Raw genomic sequence first — 16,428 nt, forward strand, 5'->3', positions numbered from 1 at the left:
CTCGGGCATGGTTGGCCTCGTCTGTCCCTAGAGACCTCTTACTGGGTTCCTGAATCTTACCCGTCCCTGTGGACTGTCCTCTTGCCAACAACCACTCCCCACCCCACCACCAGCTGCTTCATCAGACACAGGACATGAAACTCCTGAGCATCTCTGTGGCCAGCACCCGAGGCTGCAACAGCCCCCAGCACCACCGGCCTCCTCCAGCCTGTCCCAAGGTCCCCTTCCTGCCAACCCCATCGCCGTAGGCTTCCCCACGAGGCTTCCCAATGACAGGCAGCACCGCACGGGGAGGTGCGGTCTTCCTAAGGTGAGAGCCCGTGGGCAGAATGGGAGGAAGAGGAGGCGCAACCCAGGGAGGTGCCCAGGCCGCCCGGAATCGTGCCCCTCGTCCCGTACCAGCGTTCACTTCGATGGCGGCCCGCAGGTCCCGCCTCTCTTTCCGGAGCTGGGCCAGCCGGTTCCGCAGGGTCTCCTTCCGCTTCAGCAGCTCCTCCTCTTTGCTCTGCAACCGCTTGGCATCGGCTTCGACCCGGTTCTTGCCATATTTGTACTGGTCAGCATCTTAGGGGGAGAAAAGGCAGCAAAAGAATACTAGGTTTAACCACCTAACAGGGTGGATCATAAAGCCTGTTTAAAATCGGCCAATGCAGGAAAGAAACTCTCATCCGGTTCTATTGCTAGTTCGGTAAGAGAAAGAATGGGGCCAGTTTGGATGGAGCAGAACGGTGAGTAGTTTCCATTTCCCGGCGTAGGCAAGAATGGGAGGAGGCGTAAGGCTGGGATGAGCACCCCGCCATCAGCATCGAGGGTCACCTCTTGGGTTTGCGTATTTCTGTTCTTTTCCAGAATGTTTCCATAAGACGGCCACCCCTGAGCCCAGTGCCCGCGCTGTCTGGCTCTGGCCGACCCGATGGCAGCTCTGTCCCCAGAGCCGCGGTTGGTGCCCAGCCTGGAGCGAGCACGCGGGCATCTGCTGAGTGAGCGAGCGAGGAACGGAGAGCTGGGGAGTCCACGCAGAGCAGCGTCTGGGCCTGACTGGCTGGGTTAGAGCCCCGCAGCGAGGCCCCTCGCCTCTCCGTGCCTCAGTTCCCCCATCTGTGAAGTGGCCACTCTCAGGGCCATTTTGAGGGTCCACTTAATATTTACAAAGCACTTGGGACAAGCACAAGATGGGCAGGATGCCAGGGCTCATTAAATAGTAGGAGTGATGGGGCGCCTGGGTGGCTCAGTGGGTTGAGCCTCTGCCTTCGGCTCAAGTCATGATCCTAGGGTCCTGGGATCGAGCCCCGAGTCAGGCTCTCTGCTCAGCAGGGAGCCTGCTTCCCCCCCTCTCTCTGCCTGCCTTTCTGACTACTTGTGATCTCTGTCAGATAAATAAATAAAATCTTAAAAAAAAAAATAAAAGGAGTGAGTGGAGAAGGAGGAAGAAACCAATCTTCGGGAAACCCCTCTGAGAGTTGGCCAGTGTCACCCTAGTACTTAATGTCACCTTAAAATCCCCACCCCAACCTCTTCTCCTCTAATCACACTGGCCTTTGATAAGAATTAAGCTAGAAGGACCCTCTCTGGAAAAAGCCTATGAGGACAGGATGATGTCACAGGCGTGATTTAGGGTCACTGATTTCTGCCCTTCTGCTTGCCTCCCACACCTGATTTCCCCCGGGGGGGCCTCCTGTGCATCACCCCCCCCAGGCTTCACACCCCACAGCACACCCCACCACAATGTTTTCATTGGCTTGCGTGTCTGCAGCCCCACGGGACATGCAGTGACTTCTGGGCAGGAGCATGGGGTGAGAGTCCCCAGTGGAGGCAGGGGCCAGGGAGGTGGCCATGACCCTGGGCCACAGTGTAACTCCCAGAGCCTCAGCGCTAAAGCAGGAGTGGGGTGTAACCAGCCACATCTTTGTTCCCCATGCCGGAAAGCCCATCCGGTCTACCGTGCAACTGGCTGAATTCAGCAAAAACACAGAACGCAATTATTTTTCTCTTTTGTCACCATTAGATGTCACCAAAATTAATAAAGAGTCCCTACAGAAGGTATCCTAAAATAAAGGGATAAATCACCTAGGAAATGCAATGAGCACAGGCACGGGGAGGAAAGTTGTTGAGAGGAGAACCCATGAGGGTCGGGTTCCACGTGGCAGAATTTCGGGGACCAGCTACCCCCTCCCCAAGTGCACAGCACGGAAATTTTAAATGACTATAGAGAGACCCAACTGCGTCAGGGAAACAAGATTGGCCAGAAAGATAAGGTCAAAATAAGCACAATAGAACTGGCTCCTGAGCTGTGTGCTTGAAATGCAGGTGTGAAAACGGGGGAAGTGTAGACAGGCGGATGCGCAGGCTACACGTTCCCTCAGGGCGGAAGTCCGAGGCTCGTCCGCATACATGGCCAAGGAAGAGGCCGGCCTCCCCATCCCCGTGTGCTCTCAAATTCTGAACGCCCATCACGGGGCCAGAGGGTCAGTAAGTCAGGGAGAGGTGCCTGGCTACAGCCAGGCGGCCTCGTCTTCACGGACACGGACACTGGTCTCCTGGCCACACGGAGCCAGATTCTGAAAGTGTAGACACTACTTACTTTCCAAGCGATCCTCTCAAACCCATCATTGGCGTCTGACTCCCATCCTCCCTGCAAGCCCCTTAGGAGCTCAAGACCCTCATGACAGCCTGCAGCTCCGCCTCTCCTGCGAGCCCCAAGCAGCTCGATGCCCATGGCCCGGCTGACCGTATGGCCCCGGTGGCAAGGATGCCTCACACGGGTAAGCGCTCCCGGCTGGCCAAAAGGACGGGCGCCCACTGCCCAGGGCTGAAGCAAACCCACAGTGTTGTCACTACCACAGATCCTTCTGCGGGGGTGCCGAGTCCCTCACTTGTATCTGCTGCTTCTTGGCTCAGCCCCGCCCCCCAGATTTGGACACCTGCTCGTCCCTCTGGTTCTGTCACCTGCCAGCTGTGAGGTGCAGTGGGAGCCCCTTTGGTCTCTCAGAGAGGATTCTGCCTCATAGGGTGGGGCAGGGGATGGCACCTACCTGAGGACGAGGCTGGGAGAAGGAAGGGAGACTGTCCCTATGAGCTCGCAGACCACAAGTTGCAGTGGGAACGTGCGTCCCCTGGTGATCCTTACAGGGCTGTGGTGCCTGGAGGCCCATGCGGCACCTCGATTCCTTCAGTCTCAGAAACCACGGTGGCCACTGGTCTACGCCTCCCACACAGGGACCTGAGCTTAGAGTGTCTACATGGCTTGACCAAAGTCACTACGTCACTCATAGATCAGGCGCACATGCCGGGGTCTCCTGACCTGAAGCCCCAGGCCCCTTGCACCTACAACCACCTCCTCCTGAAACACGTGAAACCCCTTCTGCACTTAACCGACAGCTTTACACAATGGTCATAAGAGTTGGGTGAAAAACCGCACCGTCCTGCAATCCGGCAAGGAGGGAGGGTGATGGTGAAGACAGTCCCCGTCTCCAGCTGACCCCCATACCTGACATCTCTACCCACACAGGTGAGGAGGAAAGATGGCTCTTATGGCCCCACCTCTGCAAACCACACCTGAAACTTGCCCCGGAGCTGAACCTTGAACTTACTTGAAGATGTTCGCTTCACACCGGCTACGGAATCCACCTTTTTTTGCTGGTTGCTTGGGATCTTCCCTTTTCCCATAACCCCATTGGAGGCCACTGGGGGCTTTTTACCCTTCAACTGTTGAAATAGACAGTAAGAAAATTTAAAAACAAACCATAAAACAAAAAAAAACAAAAAACAACTTTTCTTCTTTTTCAGTAAGTTGTCTCAGTCCCTGAATCTTGCATTTAACCCACCACACACAGGAAACACAAAGGGAGTAAAAAAACCCATCTGGCTTCCAGGCACTGAGCTGCCGTGGTTTTCCTGCGCTGGCTGAGCGGGTCTGGAACTGAGGTCCAAGGCCGGTGAGGGACTTGGACTTGCCCAGTTGGGATGCAATAAAAGCCATATAGATTTCTATTGGGATCGTGAATGCTCATCAAGAAACTGGACCAGGCAGTTGGGTATCCAAGAGCATTTGGTTGTGATTAGTGAAAGTTTGGGTTTCTAAACACGAATGGTTTTTCTTTCCAGGGGATGCTCTTTAGGCGAGGGGCTTGGCTGAGCTCCAGATTTCGGCCTGAGTGGCTATGCAGTTGGCTGATATCCCCACGGGACAAAAAACTGCCTTCTGCTTCACTGACGGGTCAGAAGGTGGAGGCAAGGGGAGAAGATGGGACCAGTATGAAAGGGGTCTGAAGTAGCCACAGATTCTTAAGACCCAAGCAATGGCACCTTCGTCCTTTTGCTACAGGCCGACAAATGCCATGGATCCTCCAGCTGTGTCATCGATCCAGCTTGGTGGCAGGTGCTGATGGGAGCTGCTGCCGTGGGACTCATTTTGGGGAGAATGCCCTCCCTTCAGATTCTGGCTCTAGGATTTGGGACACACTGGAGCAAGTTGCTAAAGTTTTCTGAGCTTCCATTTGCTCATTAAAATAAGTAAATAAATAAAGATACTGAATCCTGTCCACGGCATTCCTGAAAATGGGCAGAAGACACACCAGACAGGGGCACAACCTACGGCACACTGGGTGTGCTTGGTAATTGGAAGGTGTCTCCGTTAACCAACAGGTGCCCTATGAGAACGACCAAAACTGCACAGGAAAATGAAAGGTGCTATAATTCCACTTACAAACGTGTTCCTACTGAAAATAGTAAAGATGAATAAAAACAACACACACAGAAACAATGTATCAGACCATTCCAAACTAATCTGGGGACAATGCAAGCACGAGGTGTCATACTCCGTCCCACGATTTCTACCTAACAGAAACTGAATGCCAGCAAAAAAGCAAGTATGGAGATAGATGCGTGTTCAGTGAGTGAATCTTGGTTAAAAATCAGAAACAAATCCTAGGCTGTGATTGGATGGAGTCGACAGGCCGCGGGGAGCTGCCGTGAGCCAGTGAACCTGAGATGCTAGGACCCTACCAGGCACTCGGTGTTTCTGAAAATTACCCAAGAAATGGAGGGGAAAGAATGTGAATTAAACTGTGTCCCTAAAGGGGCCTGTAGGTTAAGCCTCTGCTTTTGGCTCAGGTTATGATCCCAGGGTCCTGGGATCGAGCCCTCCATCGGGCTCCCTACTCAGAGTGAAGCTCGTTTCTCCTTCTCCCTCTGCCTGCTGTGCTGCCTACCTGTGATCTCTCTCAAATAAATAAATAAAATCTTCAAAAAAAAGAATAAAGTGTGCCCATCTGCTTCATGTTTGCAGAGAATCCTCATGGCACCTGAACTCATGAGCAAAGCACACAACGTTCGTGGGCGGAAAGCGCGTGAACACATGCAATGAACATTTACACTGAGCCGTCGTTGTTTGCCGTAACTATGGGGTATGGTGCCAACGGCAGCCCGACACCAAGGTCATCATTGATCATTCAATCACAATCCGAAATTCTCATTACCATCGACTCGTTTTTAGGTGTCCCACTTTCAGACTCATTACAGAAGAACCCTGTTGTACCCTGAAAATCCTGCTTAACGTGGAAAGATCGGAAGCAATTACTACCTGGAGTCCAGCATTCCTCATGTACCTGTGATGGAAATCTTTAAAAAAAAAAAGCTTGCGGTGCAAGAATCTTCTGGAATGTTTTAGTGTTCCTGTCCTTGTTTAAAATCTTTGGCTTTAGTCAACGTACCGCACAAAACTCACAAGGGACTTTTCCGGGAACAGAAAGAAAGCCAGATTTAGACCACGAAATACCGGGCTTCTTGAGCCGCGAGCTAGTTCAGGGCGCTCCATCCGCCCCCAGGCAGCCCCACGGGGATTGCATTTGCAAACTCCATTCTGGTGGAGACAAAAATCCCACCTGACCCTCGATGAGTCTCCTCTGCTACGGGCCGGTGACCACCCCCCGCAGAGGACCGTGATTCAGACAATTCTAGAACAGGAGGGAAGGAGATGCTGTACCTGAGTGCTGAGCCCGAGAGACGCCCTCCCCAGAGATGAGGGGTTAGTGGGAGGCAGACTGCAGGAGGGAGGGTATTTGTAATGGTTACAGGACAGTTTGTCGGGAGGCGGCCTAGAAGCCTTTCTGTCAGCAGGCGGGTAGCGCGCAAAGATTTTCGGAGACGGCAAGTTATCATACAGGACCGCGTTATCATAGAGCACCTCTTCTCCCAGGCCCCTGGCACCGGAAGCAGGAGGGCCGTCTTCGGGGTCCCACTGCAACACACAGCTTCATCATTAGTGCCCTCGGTCATGGAAAGCATGGCAGAGATTTTAGTACATTGAGATATTATTAGTACCCCCAGAACACATGCACGTACCACATAAAACAGGTCAGCATTGGAACGCACACTCATACACGTGTACCCCCAGAACACATGCACATACCCCATAAAACACAGTCACCGATGGAACGCGCACACACACACGCATACCCCCAGAACACATGCACGTACCCCGTAAAACATGGTCACCGATGGGACACACACACACACACAAACACACACACACACACACACACAGGCAGGCGGACAACGTTTCTGCTTCGAGGTTTCAGCCAAGGTTTCTTTTTCCCTTGACTCATTCCCAGGGTAACTGGCTTAGGAAATTTTTGTGTCATTCTGTTTTTTTTAAGATAGAGGGGAAAAAAAAGAACTGATTTGACATTTCTTTCTTCAAAGAGCCAGATTTTGGAAGTTCTAATCTGGAGAGCAGAAGCCATGGGACGTAAGGAGAGGCCTGCCAGACCAGGGAGGGAGGGGGGTAGGCGAAACCCAGAGGTCTGGCCACCTCCAGAAAGCACCTTGTGATCCCAGTGAAGCACTTTCGCTTATAGTCGTGACTACGCCTGGATGTTGTCTGAAGTCCTTCACAATTGTTGACCCATGTGGTTCCCAGAGGACTCTCAAGAGGCAGGGGGAAACTGAGGCAGAGCCGGACTCCTATCCGCACAGGGAGCTGCCTCCCAGCTGCAGGCTCTCCCAGGGGAGAAAGGCCCCTCCTGACCCTCCCCATCCATCAGGCAGGCCCCAGGGACTTGGGTGGCACAGGTGACTGTCACTGGGCCCCCGGCGGCCACACTCTTATGCCTCAAACAAGCCCCGACCAAAACATAGTCTGTCAAAAGAAAGAAATGCAATCATCGTAGAAAAGAGGACCTTTCAGCATATAATGGATATAATGGCATCGTCTTAGCAGAAAACCTTTTTACAAAGGACTAAAATAGCTACAGGCCGCTTCCGAGCCTGGACATGAAAGCATAAATGGAACCCTAAATTTACAACTGCAGCCAGAGCCCTTTCCGTTTTAAAGGTCTTTGTAAATTGCTTTGCATTTACCAAAAGGAGAGAGAAATATTAATTCCTATGTTGTGCTCATCTTACCCTATTTTTGTACCCCTCTGGCAGCGGCTCCTTCTGCCAGACTGTAATCACAGCCTTTTGTTACGGAAATAGGAACAGCCTGAAACCTCAAGGGAGGAGCACTCTGTCCCTTCGCAGCCACTTCGAGGGGTCTATTTTTGTGACGCGGGGACACTCCTACCATCTAAACACAGCGGCCCACGCGTGCAGCCCGGATGGGGCGGCCCCGTGAGGGTGACCGGCATACGCTCGCTTGTTTTAAAGTTCATTTCAAAGCTCTAGGTGGACCATCCCCTCCCCACACACCAGAGGATCGGGCTATAGGGAGCGCTTCGAGAACAGCCTCCATGGAGGTTTTAGGATTAAATCCTTTTGGAGACTTTGATCTGGGGCTGGTGTCATGGGGGCCCCCAGGGTGACAGAGATGGATGAAAGGTCAGGGTTCAGCTCAGAAAGTCCAGCAGGAAAGGACTGCCTGGTACTGGGGCCCAGTGTGGAGGAGCAGACTTCAAGGAGAGGCCCGAGCTTCAGGACAGCTGTCCCTGAAGCCAGCGAGCCACCGACGCCGTGCACAAGATCTTGCGTTGTCCGCCGTCCTTGTGCAGAAGGAATGGCTCACAACTGCCGAATGCAGAGCCCTTGTACAACGGTGGCCCTTTCTCTCTGAGACAGAGGGCGCTGCGGGGACCTAAAGCAAGCTCCTTCCTGGGGGCCGGCCTGAACCCGTGGGACCCACACAGAGGCGCAAGGGCTGGTGGGTGGGGTGGTGCTTGGGTGAGCTGGGGCTCTTCCAGGTGCTCAGCCTGCCCTGCAGCTTCCATGTTGAAGGGAAGGAAGGAGGGAGAAAACCCTTTCAGGGAACAAGGCCCCAAATGAGGGCGACACTGCTCAGGGGGGCTGTGGGCACCCAGAACCATTGGGAGCCAGCACCGCCGGGGGCCACCCTGGACATGGCTTGTGTCCAGGAAGACGCACAGAGACTGCTCGAAATCCTGCTCTCACAGAGGTCACCATGCAGCCTCCCCTAAGTCAGGGCTGCTGTGGGCAGCAGGAGCACCTCAAACTCTGAAGATCCCGGGAGTGAGGGTGGAGGTGGGGATGGGGGTCAGGAGCGCACATTTTCTCACTGGGCCGGGACTCACTCCCCACCCCAGCCCTGACCACCCTGGCCTCAGACAGAAAACCAGCTCAGGGACCTGTAGGCAGGATGGGGGTGCACAGTGGCTCTGCTCCTACCCCTCTCCCATGTCCCGGCGTGGCCCCTGATCTTCACATGAGCCTGCCAGGCCGGGCCCTCACTCTGTGCTACACCCCCACCCCCTCTTCAGCCCTGTTGGACCAGAAGGCCATGACCCCGGGTGCAGAGCCCGAGTGCTGGGGGACGTGCAGCAAATCAGGAAGGAGGGAGAGAGGATGGGACACGGGACACGGGACACAGGACACATAGCACGTGGTACCTGGCTGGCCACCTCTGACCCAGAGCACAGAAACCTTCTTTTCAGTCTGTTTCTATCTCTGAGACCCAGGAGTCCTTGCCTGACCCTTGCACCTCCCTCAAGAAGACTATGGTCTCCCCATTCCTGCCTCGGGCAGGCGTGGATTTTATGACCATGGAAAACAGGGAGCCGACTGCGGACTGCCACCGAAGTATGGAGAACAGAATGGGTGAGGAAAACAACAAGAAAAAAATCTAACAGACTTCCCAAGCTTGAAAAAAACCAACAATCAACACATCCTATGCAAACGTTCGAACTAGATCTTGACACAGATGTCCAGGCTAAGCCCACCCAATCCTGGGGGACCAATGGCAGGCTCATATCTTGAGTGCCCCTCTGGAGTGCCTACGGACTCCGTAGGCCTCATGCCTGGTGGCCCAGGAGACGGCCCAGGGCCTGGTCCAGGGAGCATGCAGGGCGGCCTTGGCTGTGGCAATACTTCTTGTGACAGGTGTTCCCTGAGCTCTTTTCCAAGCACTGACTGCGGAGCAATAACCTGTACTGTACTCTCTTGTGATGTATCCACATTACAGGCCCTAACGTGCTAGCCTTCACTTGGTATTCTCGGCTGTGCAGAGACACTTAAGTGATGACGAGGATCCTGAATGACACTCAGGGTCCTGAGGTCTGGTTCCCTACTTGTGCAGATGCAGATGAACGGCTAGTCAAAAACCAGGAGAGGAGGGAGGGGAAACAGTTTTCATCCTTGCCCCAGAGCATGGTGGAAAGCCCTGGGGCTCCTGGCTGGAAGTCAGGGGTCCCCAGGCATAGGTGTGCTCCCACCGCCCCACGTCTAATGCGCCAGAGCCCAGACTATTGCCAGGAGGATGCACTCACCGAGCCGTTAATGCACGGGACGTCGTCGTAATGCAGGGCCGTGCCGCTGGGGTGCGCGTAGCCGTTGGCGGTGCTCCCCAGGTACGGGTTGGCAGAGATGCCACGCCTGTTCATGAAACTGCAGGAGAGGAAGGGGGTTAGACCCTCCCCCAAGCAATCCAGAATCCTCCCTGAGTCTAGCTGGATGCTCAGGGCCGGGCCGGAGGTGGCAGGGGACAAAAACACCAGCGCCCCCAGCAGACGTGATGTGTCTAGTGAGAGTGTGGAGGACAGCGTCGAGAGCAGCCACCTGCGGGACGGCGGCAAGGACGGTGGTAGAGCTGGACACGAGACACCATCTGGCATGGGACCTGCTCAGTACATGCCACGCATTCCGTGTCTGCAGGGTGCAACGAGGGCGCCTGGCTGGCCGCCGGCTCGCCGGGGCACTGGCCCCACCCTCCGAGGGGCACAGGCCATCTGTGGCTACTCTCCAGCATTTTCCTGCCTGTCAACGCCAACACTCAAAGGCATAGACCCAGTGGGCAAAAGTGAGGGACTGACCATCTGACGTCTCTCGGGAAACTTCATGGACCCCGAGCTCTTTACAGCACCCAGTCCACACACATTGCTCTGGTTCCCGTGTTCGTGTGGCACCGCCGCTGCCCACCTCAATGCCACTCACCTCCCACCAACCCTCCCACTCCTGAACTTGGGGGAGGTGGCCGGCAGCCAGCGCACATCTCTGGGAGGCCAGCTGGAGTGGTCATTCGCTGTGTACACGGCACTGGCGTCCACTGTGCGCCCAGAGCAGTCAGAGCGCTGCGTGGCCCTCGGGGCTTGGTGGCCACCCGCCACCTCTCTGCTTCTTCGTCACTCCGCAGTCCCCTCTGCCCAGCAGCTCTCCTCCCGAGGCCCCCGCAGTTCTTCCTGCCCCTGCGGGGACTCACTTCCCCGGGAGAGCCCCACCTGAGCCCCCACAGTAGGCAGCACTCCCCCGCCCCTCAGAGTCGCTGTCCTTCCCCTCCATGTGTGTGTCGCTCATCACCCCTTGACGTGTCCTGTGATGAGTGCATCCCCCAGAGCATCAGCCCCCAGAGCACGGCTGTGGTCCCTCCTGCTTGTTCTGTACCTCCCGTGTTGGCCCGGGAGGCTCTTGGCCAAGGCCTGCTGCACTGATGGACGTGCCAGTGGCTGACTCATGAAGTTATGTTTGTTAGAAGTGGGTGATAGGAGTGCCCAGGGAAGAGAGGATCCTGAGAGCACTTCCTCTGAACTAAAATAACTAAACAGCTAAACTACAATAGTCTGCAATATATATATATATATAAAATATAATATATAATTATATATTATATAATATGTATATAATATATATTTAATATATATTATACATATGTATATACATATATTATACATTATATATATTATATAATATATAATTATATATTATATATTATATACGTATAGGCTTTTTTTTAAGCCCCACACTGGGTGTAGAGCCCAACGAGGGGCTCAAACTCACGACCCAGAGATCAAGATCTGAGCTTCAATCAGGGGTTGGAGGCTTAACCCACTGAGCCACTGAGCCACCTAGGGGCCCCAACCCCAAAATGATACTGCGTTCCTTCGCAGGATCTTACATTTCTGGGATAACCAGATGCATAACAATGGGACTAAAGGACACTGGTGAGGGCAGGACAGGGAATGAGGTCTCCGGGGAATCCAGCTCCTTGTTCCCTGGGGAAGCCCAGGAGCCCGCTGTCCAGGGAACCCCTTTCTGTGGTTCTGCATGCAGGTGCGCCCTCTGCTGGGAGAAGGCGGGCACGGCAGTCCTGCCTCACGCAGGCTCTTCAATGTGTAAGACAAAACCTATAGGGTTATTATGTACCTACAATACAGATAATTACATATAGGAAAAGGAAATGTGTAGACAAGGAATAAGCAAGAAGGAAAGACAGAGAAATTTAAGCACGTCACTCTTCTGCCACAACAGAGGATTTTTTGTTTTAAAATACATATTTAAGTTTTTCTAACGTAAACGTCTCATTAGAGGGGATTTGGGGGTTAGGTAGCATGGGCACAGCTGATCCTGCACGGCGGTCACTGACTGGACAACCAGAGCCCTGGTGGTGAGGACTGCTGCACGCTTGCTGGGTGCTGGGGCACCAGGACAGAGCGGGGCCCCCCAGGGACAGGACAGACCTTGGAGCGGACACGAGGAGGGCGCTGCGAGTCAACGGGGTGTGGGAGGGAGCGATGTCCCACACAGGCGCGGTCCAGCTGGAAGTGGCCTGGGCCTTTCAGAGAGGGACCTGTGCTCCCAACACAGACATCTGGGCCCCAGGCAGCCCGAGAGCCCCGTCTGCAGCCCGGGACCCCCTCCTCTTGTCAAAGAGGCTTTAGCCACATATAATAGTGGAAATAATGTAAGAGAGGCCCAGGCCACTTGTTGAAGACATAAGCCTCTCCAAGAAGTACAGGTACTGTGTGAAAAGACAGCGTAAGGTCTACCGTCTAACCATGGCCAAGCATACGGTTCTGGGGCAGGACAGGCGTTGCCGTGGCTGGGAGGCCGGCCCTGCCCTCCACCCCCGCACCTCTCCACCCACCCCTCAGGAGCCCATATCTGCCTCCTGCCTCTGTGGACCGGGCACAGCAGTGCATCCACAGAATACGTCCCCTTGCCTCTGTCTTATTCCCCCAGCGCAGCACCCTCGAGATCCATCCCATTGTAAGGGGTTCCGGTGAGAAGGCAACTCCAGTTGATGGGTCCCTCCCGGTCTGTCTGCTGCCCTCTCTGCCCACACTGATCCACAGCCTTTTAGCCCCCTGTGCTGCCTCCCCCCCACCCACTATGACTAGCAATAGCTCATGGGTCTCCAATGGAGCATCACTAGAAACAGTTTCAGGGAAAAGATCCAGAATGTTTCCCTTGTGTCATATAATCTATGCACTTCATTTAAAAATAGGCTAGGCCTGGGGAAAATAAATTCCAACTGTTTACCATTATTGATATTCCTAAATACACCACTTCTCCTGGGAGAAGTTAAATGACTGTTCTTCTTTTACTGCCTTCTTCCCAAAATATACCACTGTCCTCCCCCTTCAGACATATCCAGCTCACAGACACTCCCCCGATGACCTTGAAAGGATTCATTAACCAACTGCCAATTTGCATAAAAGCAAAAATTAATTTAATCCCAGGACATTTATGACACTCGCAAGCTGCCATATTTTATATTCTGAACATCATTTGCTTGTTAAATCTCTTCTCTCCAGTTGTATGCAGTGTTCAGCTAGAACACCAAAAACCGAAAATAACCTTTATTGCAAACTAACATTTATAAAGGTTTTAATGAGGTAGCAAAAGTCCTGTAGCCCTAAACTCCTTATGCATGTATTTTTAATAAGTAATTTTTCAATGTTGCCATCTACGCCCTTTCTCAAACCTGGGACCTTCCCCCATTTGGTTCGATGAATACTCATCTGGAAGGCAGAGGCGGAGTTTCGTTCTAGGGGAACTGTTCTAGGGGAGTTTCGTTTTAGGGGAAATGCGGTTACTCGGGCTGCTCTGCAGTGTGGTTTCCAGTGGCTGATCACAGCTGGAGACACACATGCACAACGACAGGCCCTGTGCTTCGTGAGTTAATCAAGTTCCGAAGAAGCAGTTAAGCACCACAAACTCCTTTCTCTCAGGTCGCTCTAGATGCGGAGATTTTGCAAGACCCAGTTTATGGATATTACATTTCTTGAAGAGCCACTGGAGTAAATGTGCTCGTTTACTGCGTGTGCTGAGTGACCAGGGGGCTCGCTGTGACCCACGTGCCTGTGGCTGAGGGGACAGAGTGTGGTTATGGAAAAATAGTGAACAAGAACAGAAGAGTCAGTACTTGACTGTCACCCCGATTGGACACGAAGGACAGTCTGTAAGAACGGGAAGTCTGGACTTCAGGAAACCTCTAGGGTCACTGGGGATTTTCTGGAAGAGTTGTATGCAGAAATTAATTCATGTAGTCAAGGCTATTCACCTGAGTTGGCTGTAGCCTGGGCCTGATCCCTCCTAGGAGCCCACGTTGCCTCCACTGGCCCCAGAGCGTCTTAGCCAAGCCCTAAATGTCCCTATTATGGCACCACCCAAGAGACATATGGAGACAGTGCGAACTCACCGCACGCACCACGCGTGTGTTCAAACTAGACGGTGGAGCTCCTGGAGAACAGGCCAGTGTCACTGTGGACACTGGGTCTCCCCATCACAGACCACCGGTGGGTCTGCCCACAGCGGCTGCTATGTCTGCCGTCACAGGCGGACGATACGACCCCATCACCTGCTTTGTTGCGAGCCACCTGTCCTCAGCCTCTAGTGCAGACTCTACCAGTGAGGGAAGCAGAAGCAGGGGTCCAGGGATTGGAGACACGAGACTAGGGCAAGCTCCTGACATTGCCCCAGATACTGCCTTCCCAAGCCCAGTCTCTACAGAGGAGCTGAGGCACTGAGAGGTTACAGATCCCTTGTCCCGACTTTCCACTAAGTAAAAAGCATGCAGTACCAGAGCCCGAGTTCCCTCCTCGTCCAGCAGCTCTACCCTCTCAGCCCCAAGGCACAGGCCTTTGACCAGCACTGTCATGAAACCAGTTTAGGCCTATTGGGCTGCCTGAATCTCAAATGCCCTTGGGGTACATGGACCTAACTTCGAAGACTGCTGCTATGATTAGCTTCATTGCCATTATGTTACAGAAATATGGTTCAGAACAATGTTTTCATACATACAAGCCTTCTTAAAAAATAAAACCACAATTTAAGTTTTGAAAGTACATGACCCATGACCTTGAGAACTCGGCCCTCCTTACAGCAGATGTAAATCATTTGTTGCACAGAATTCTCCCCTTAGTACACGGGTCAGTGAACTAAGGCCACAGGCCATGTTCTGTGCGCTGTTTCTGCAATTAAGTTTTATGGGAACACAGCACATCGGTTCCCTTACCCAAAGTCTGTGGCTGTGATGGCAGAGCCGGTAGTTTCAAGAGGAAATGTTTGGCCCCTGAAGCCAAAGATACTTAATGTCTTGCACCTCACAGAAAAAGTTCGCCACCCCTGCTCTGGTAGAAAACACGGAGGGAGGAAATGACAAATATTTCAGCAGAGTCTGGATCAATATTACACAAAAGCAACAGTCTTTAGTGGGTTTCTCCCCCAAGTCTATGCATGCAAAAAGTAACCATTAGGGAAAGAAGAGCAGATCTTACCAGAAGGTCTGTTTGGCCGTCTGGATGACATTTGCAGACGTCTCCACGTCGATGTAGTCGTAGTGCAGGGCCCCGGGGTCTGTGGAGGACCCCGTCTCAGCCAGCAAAATCCCAATCCACCTGCCCATGTCCTCCGAAGAGGAGGCCTGGGGAGAAGGGAGAAGGGAGAAGTGGGCACGTATTTAAGTGGCGGTAAGGAGTCTCGCATTCCCCCACACGTCTTCCCAGACCCTGCGTAGCAGCGAGGGGCGGGCGTGCGCCTGGAAGTATGTGGGGAGCACGAAGAGGCACAGAGACGCGGTCCGGCCCACGTGATGCCCTCACACGCGTGCACACTAAGTCCTGGCGCAGGATGTCACGGCATGATGTCCACCTGAGGAAACAAAATCGGAGTCCTGGGGTGCCGCGCTGTCACTTTGGGGAAAGGCAGCAGGTGTGTGGTGTGGAAATTACCATGGGGAGTTAAATCTCAGCTGAAGGAAGTTGCCTAGAAAGCATCATTAATTCAGCAACAAATTCTGGCCAGGAGGAGCTCCTCTAGCCTCTGCTGGCCTGAAAGCCCAGGGGCCCATGCCTCCCTGGGCCCTGCCCGAACTCTGTCTCTAGCACCCCAGACCCTCTTTAGCCCTTGCTGGGGTCTCCTAACCTGGCCTGAAAAGGCCATTTTAATTCTCTTGATTAGATAGTACAAACAACTTTCATTCCATCTGTTGTGTTTGTACCAGTGGGATTATGCTTTCTAGTCAGTAGCTGCTTTATGTGTGACCTTTTTGAGATGTTTGAAATGGTCCCCCACCCCAAACTGAACCTGTTGAATGTGCAGGTTTGAGTGAGAGCCCTAAGATCCTGTTCATTAAATTTTTAAGTTGTCTTCATTATGTGATTTAGAATATCAGAAATTTTACATTTATACTGGTATTCAAAACATCTGATTCATCAGAATATAATGTTTAAGGTTTAGGCGACACTGAGCTATTTAGTAAGTGCATGAGTTAATGGAATGTGAAAGAAAAAACAAATATTTTCATTAAAATTACTAATTTTTAATATAAAGATCTATTTTTAAAATTTATTTATTTGAGAAACATGGAGAAAGAGCACAAGCAAGGGGAATGGCAGGCGAAGGGAGAAGCAGGCTCTCTGCTGAGCAGGAAGCCCAACACGGGACTCGATATCAGGACCCGGGGGATCATGACCTGAGCCGAAGGCAGACGCTTAACGACTGAGCCGCCCGGGCTCCCCAGAAAGATCTATTAGGTTTAACTTAAGGACTAAAGAGAATGAGGTTTTCTATTTATAGCCCTGGCAAGTTGAACATAGCTCGGGATACACGTAATCGTAAATAGTCCCAGAGCTGTTAACGTGACAGAAGCCATTTTTCCCGCGCTCATGCAGTCGGCTGTAACCAGACCTCCCTAGCCAGGACTGAGTGAGGCCCCAGGACAAGCCACAGGCGCTCCAGTCCCGTGCCTCACAGAGGGAGAGT

At 52.9% G+C, this 16,428-nt stretch overlaps 1 protein-coding gene across 5 annotated transcripts in view; it reads right to left on the bottom strand.

Moving 5' to 3' along the window:
* AFAP1 (actin filament associated protein 1) overlaps positions 1-16,428 on the bottom strand; it is a 136,715-nt gene that overhangs the window by 8,977 nt on the left and 111,310 nt on the right. For 4 of the 5 annotated variants that reach the window (XM_044267850.1, XM_044267846.1, XM_044267849.1 and 1 more), the window contains 4 exons: positions 14,943-15,088; positions 9,717-9,834; positions 3,591-3,705; positions 400-564 (listed from right to left, as the gene is read on the bottom strand). In XM_044267850.1, the coding sequence (XP_044123785.1) occupies positions 400-564; positions 3,591-3,705; positions 9,717-9,834; positions 14,943-15,088 (544 nt within the window). Of the gene's footprint in view, positions 1-399; positions 565-3,590; positions 3,706-5,983; positions 6,239-9,716; positions 9,835-14,942; positions 15,089-16,428 lie in introns of all 5 variants that reach the window. The other variant, XM_044267851.1, reaches the window with a different exon arrangement.

The sequence above is a fragment of the Neovison vison genome, chromosome 11, assembly GCF_020171115.1.
Source record: "Neovison vison isolate M4711 chromosome 11, ASM_NN_V1, whole genome shotgun sequence".
Lineage (NCBI taxonomy): Eukaryota > Metazoa > Chordata > Mammalia > Carnivora > Mustelidae > Neogale > Neogale vison.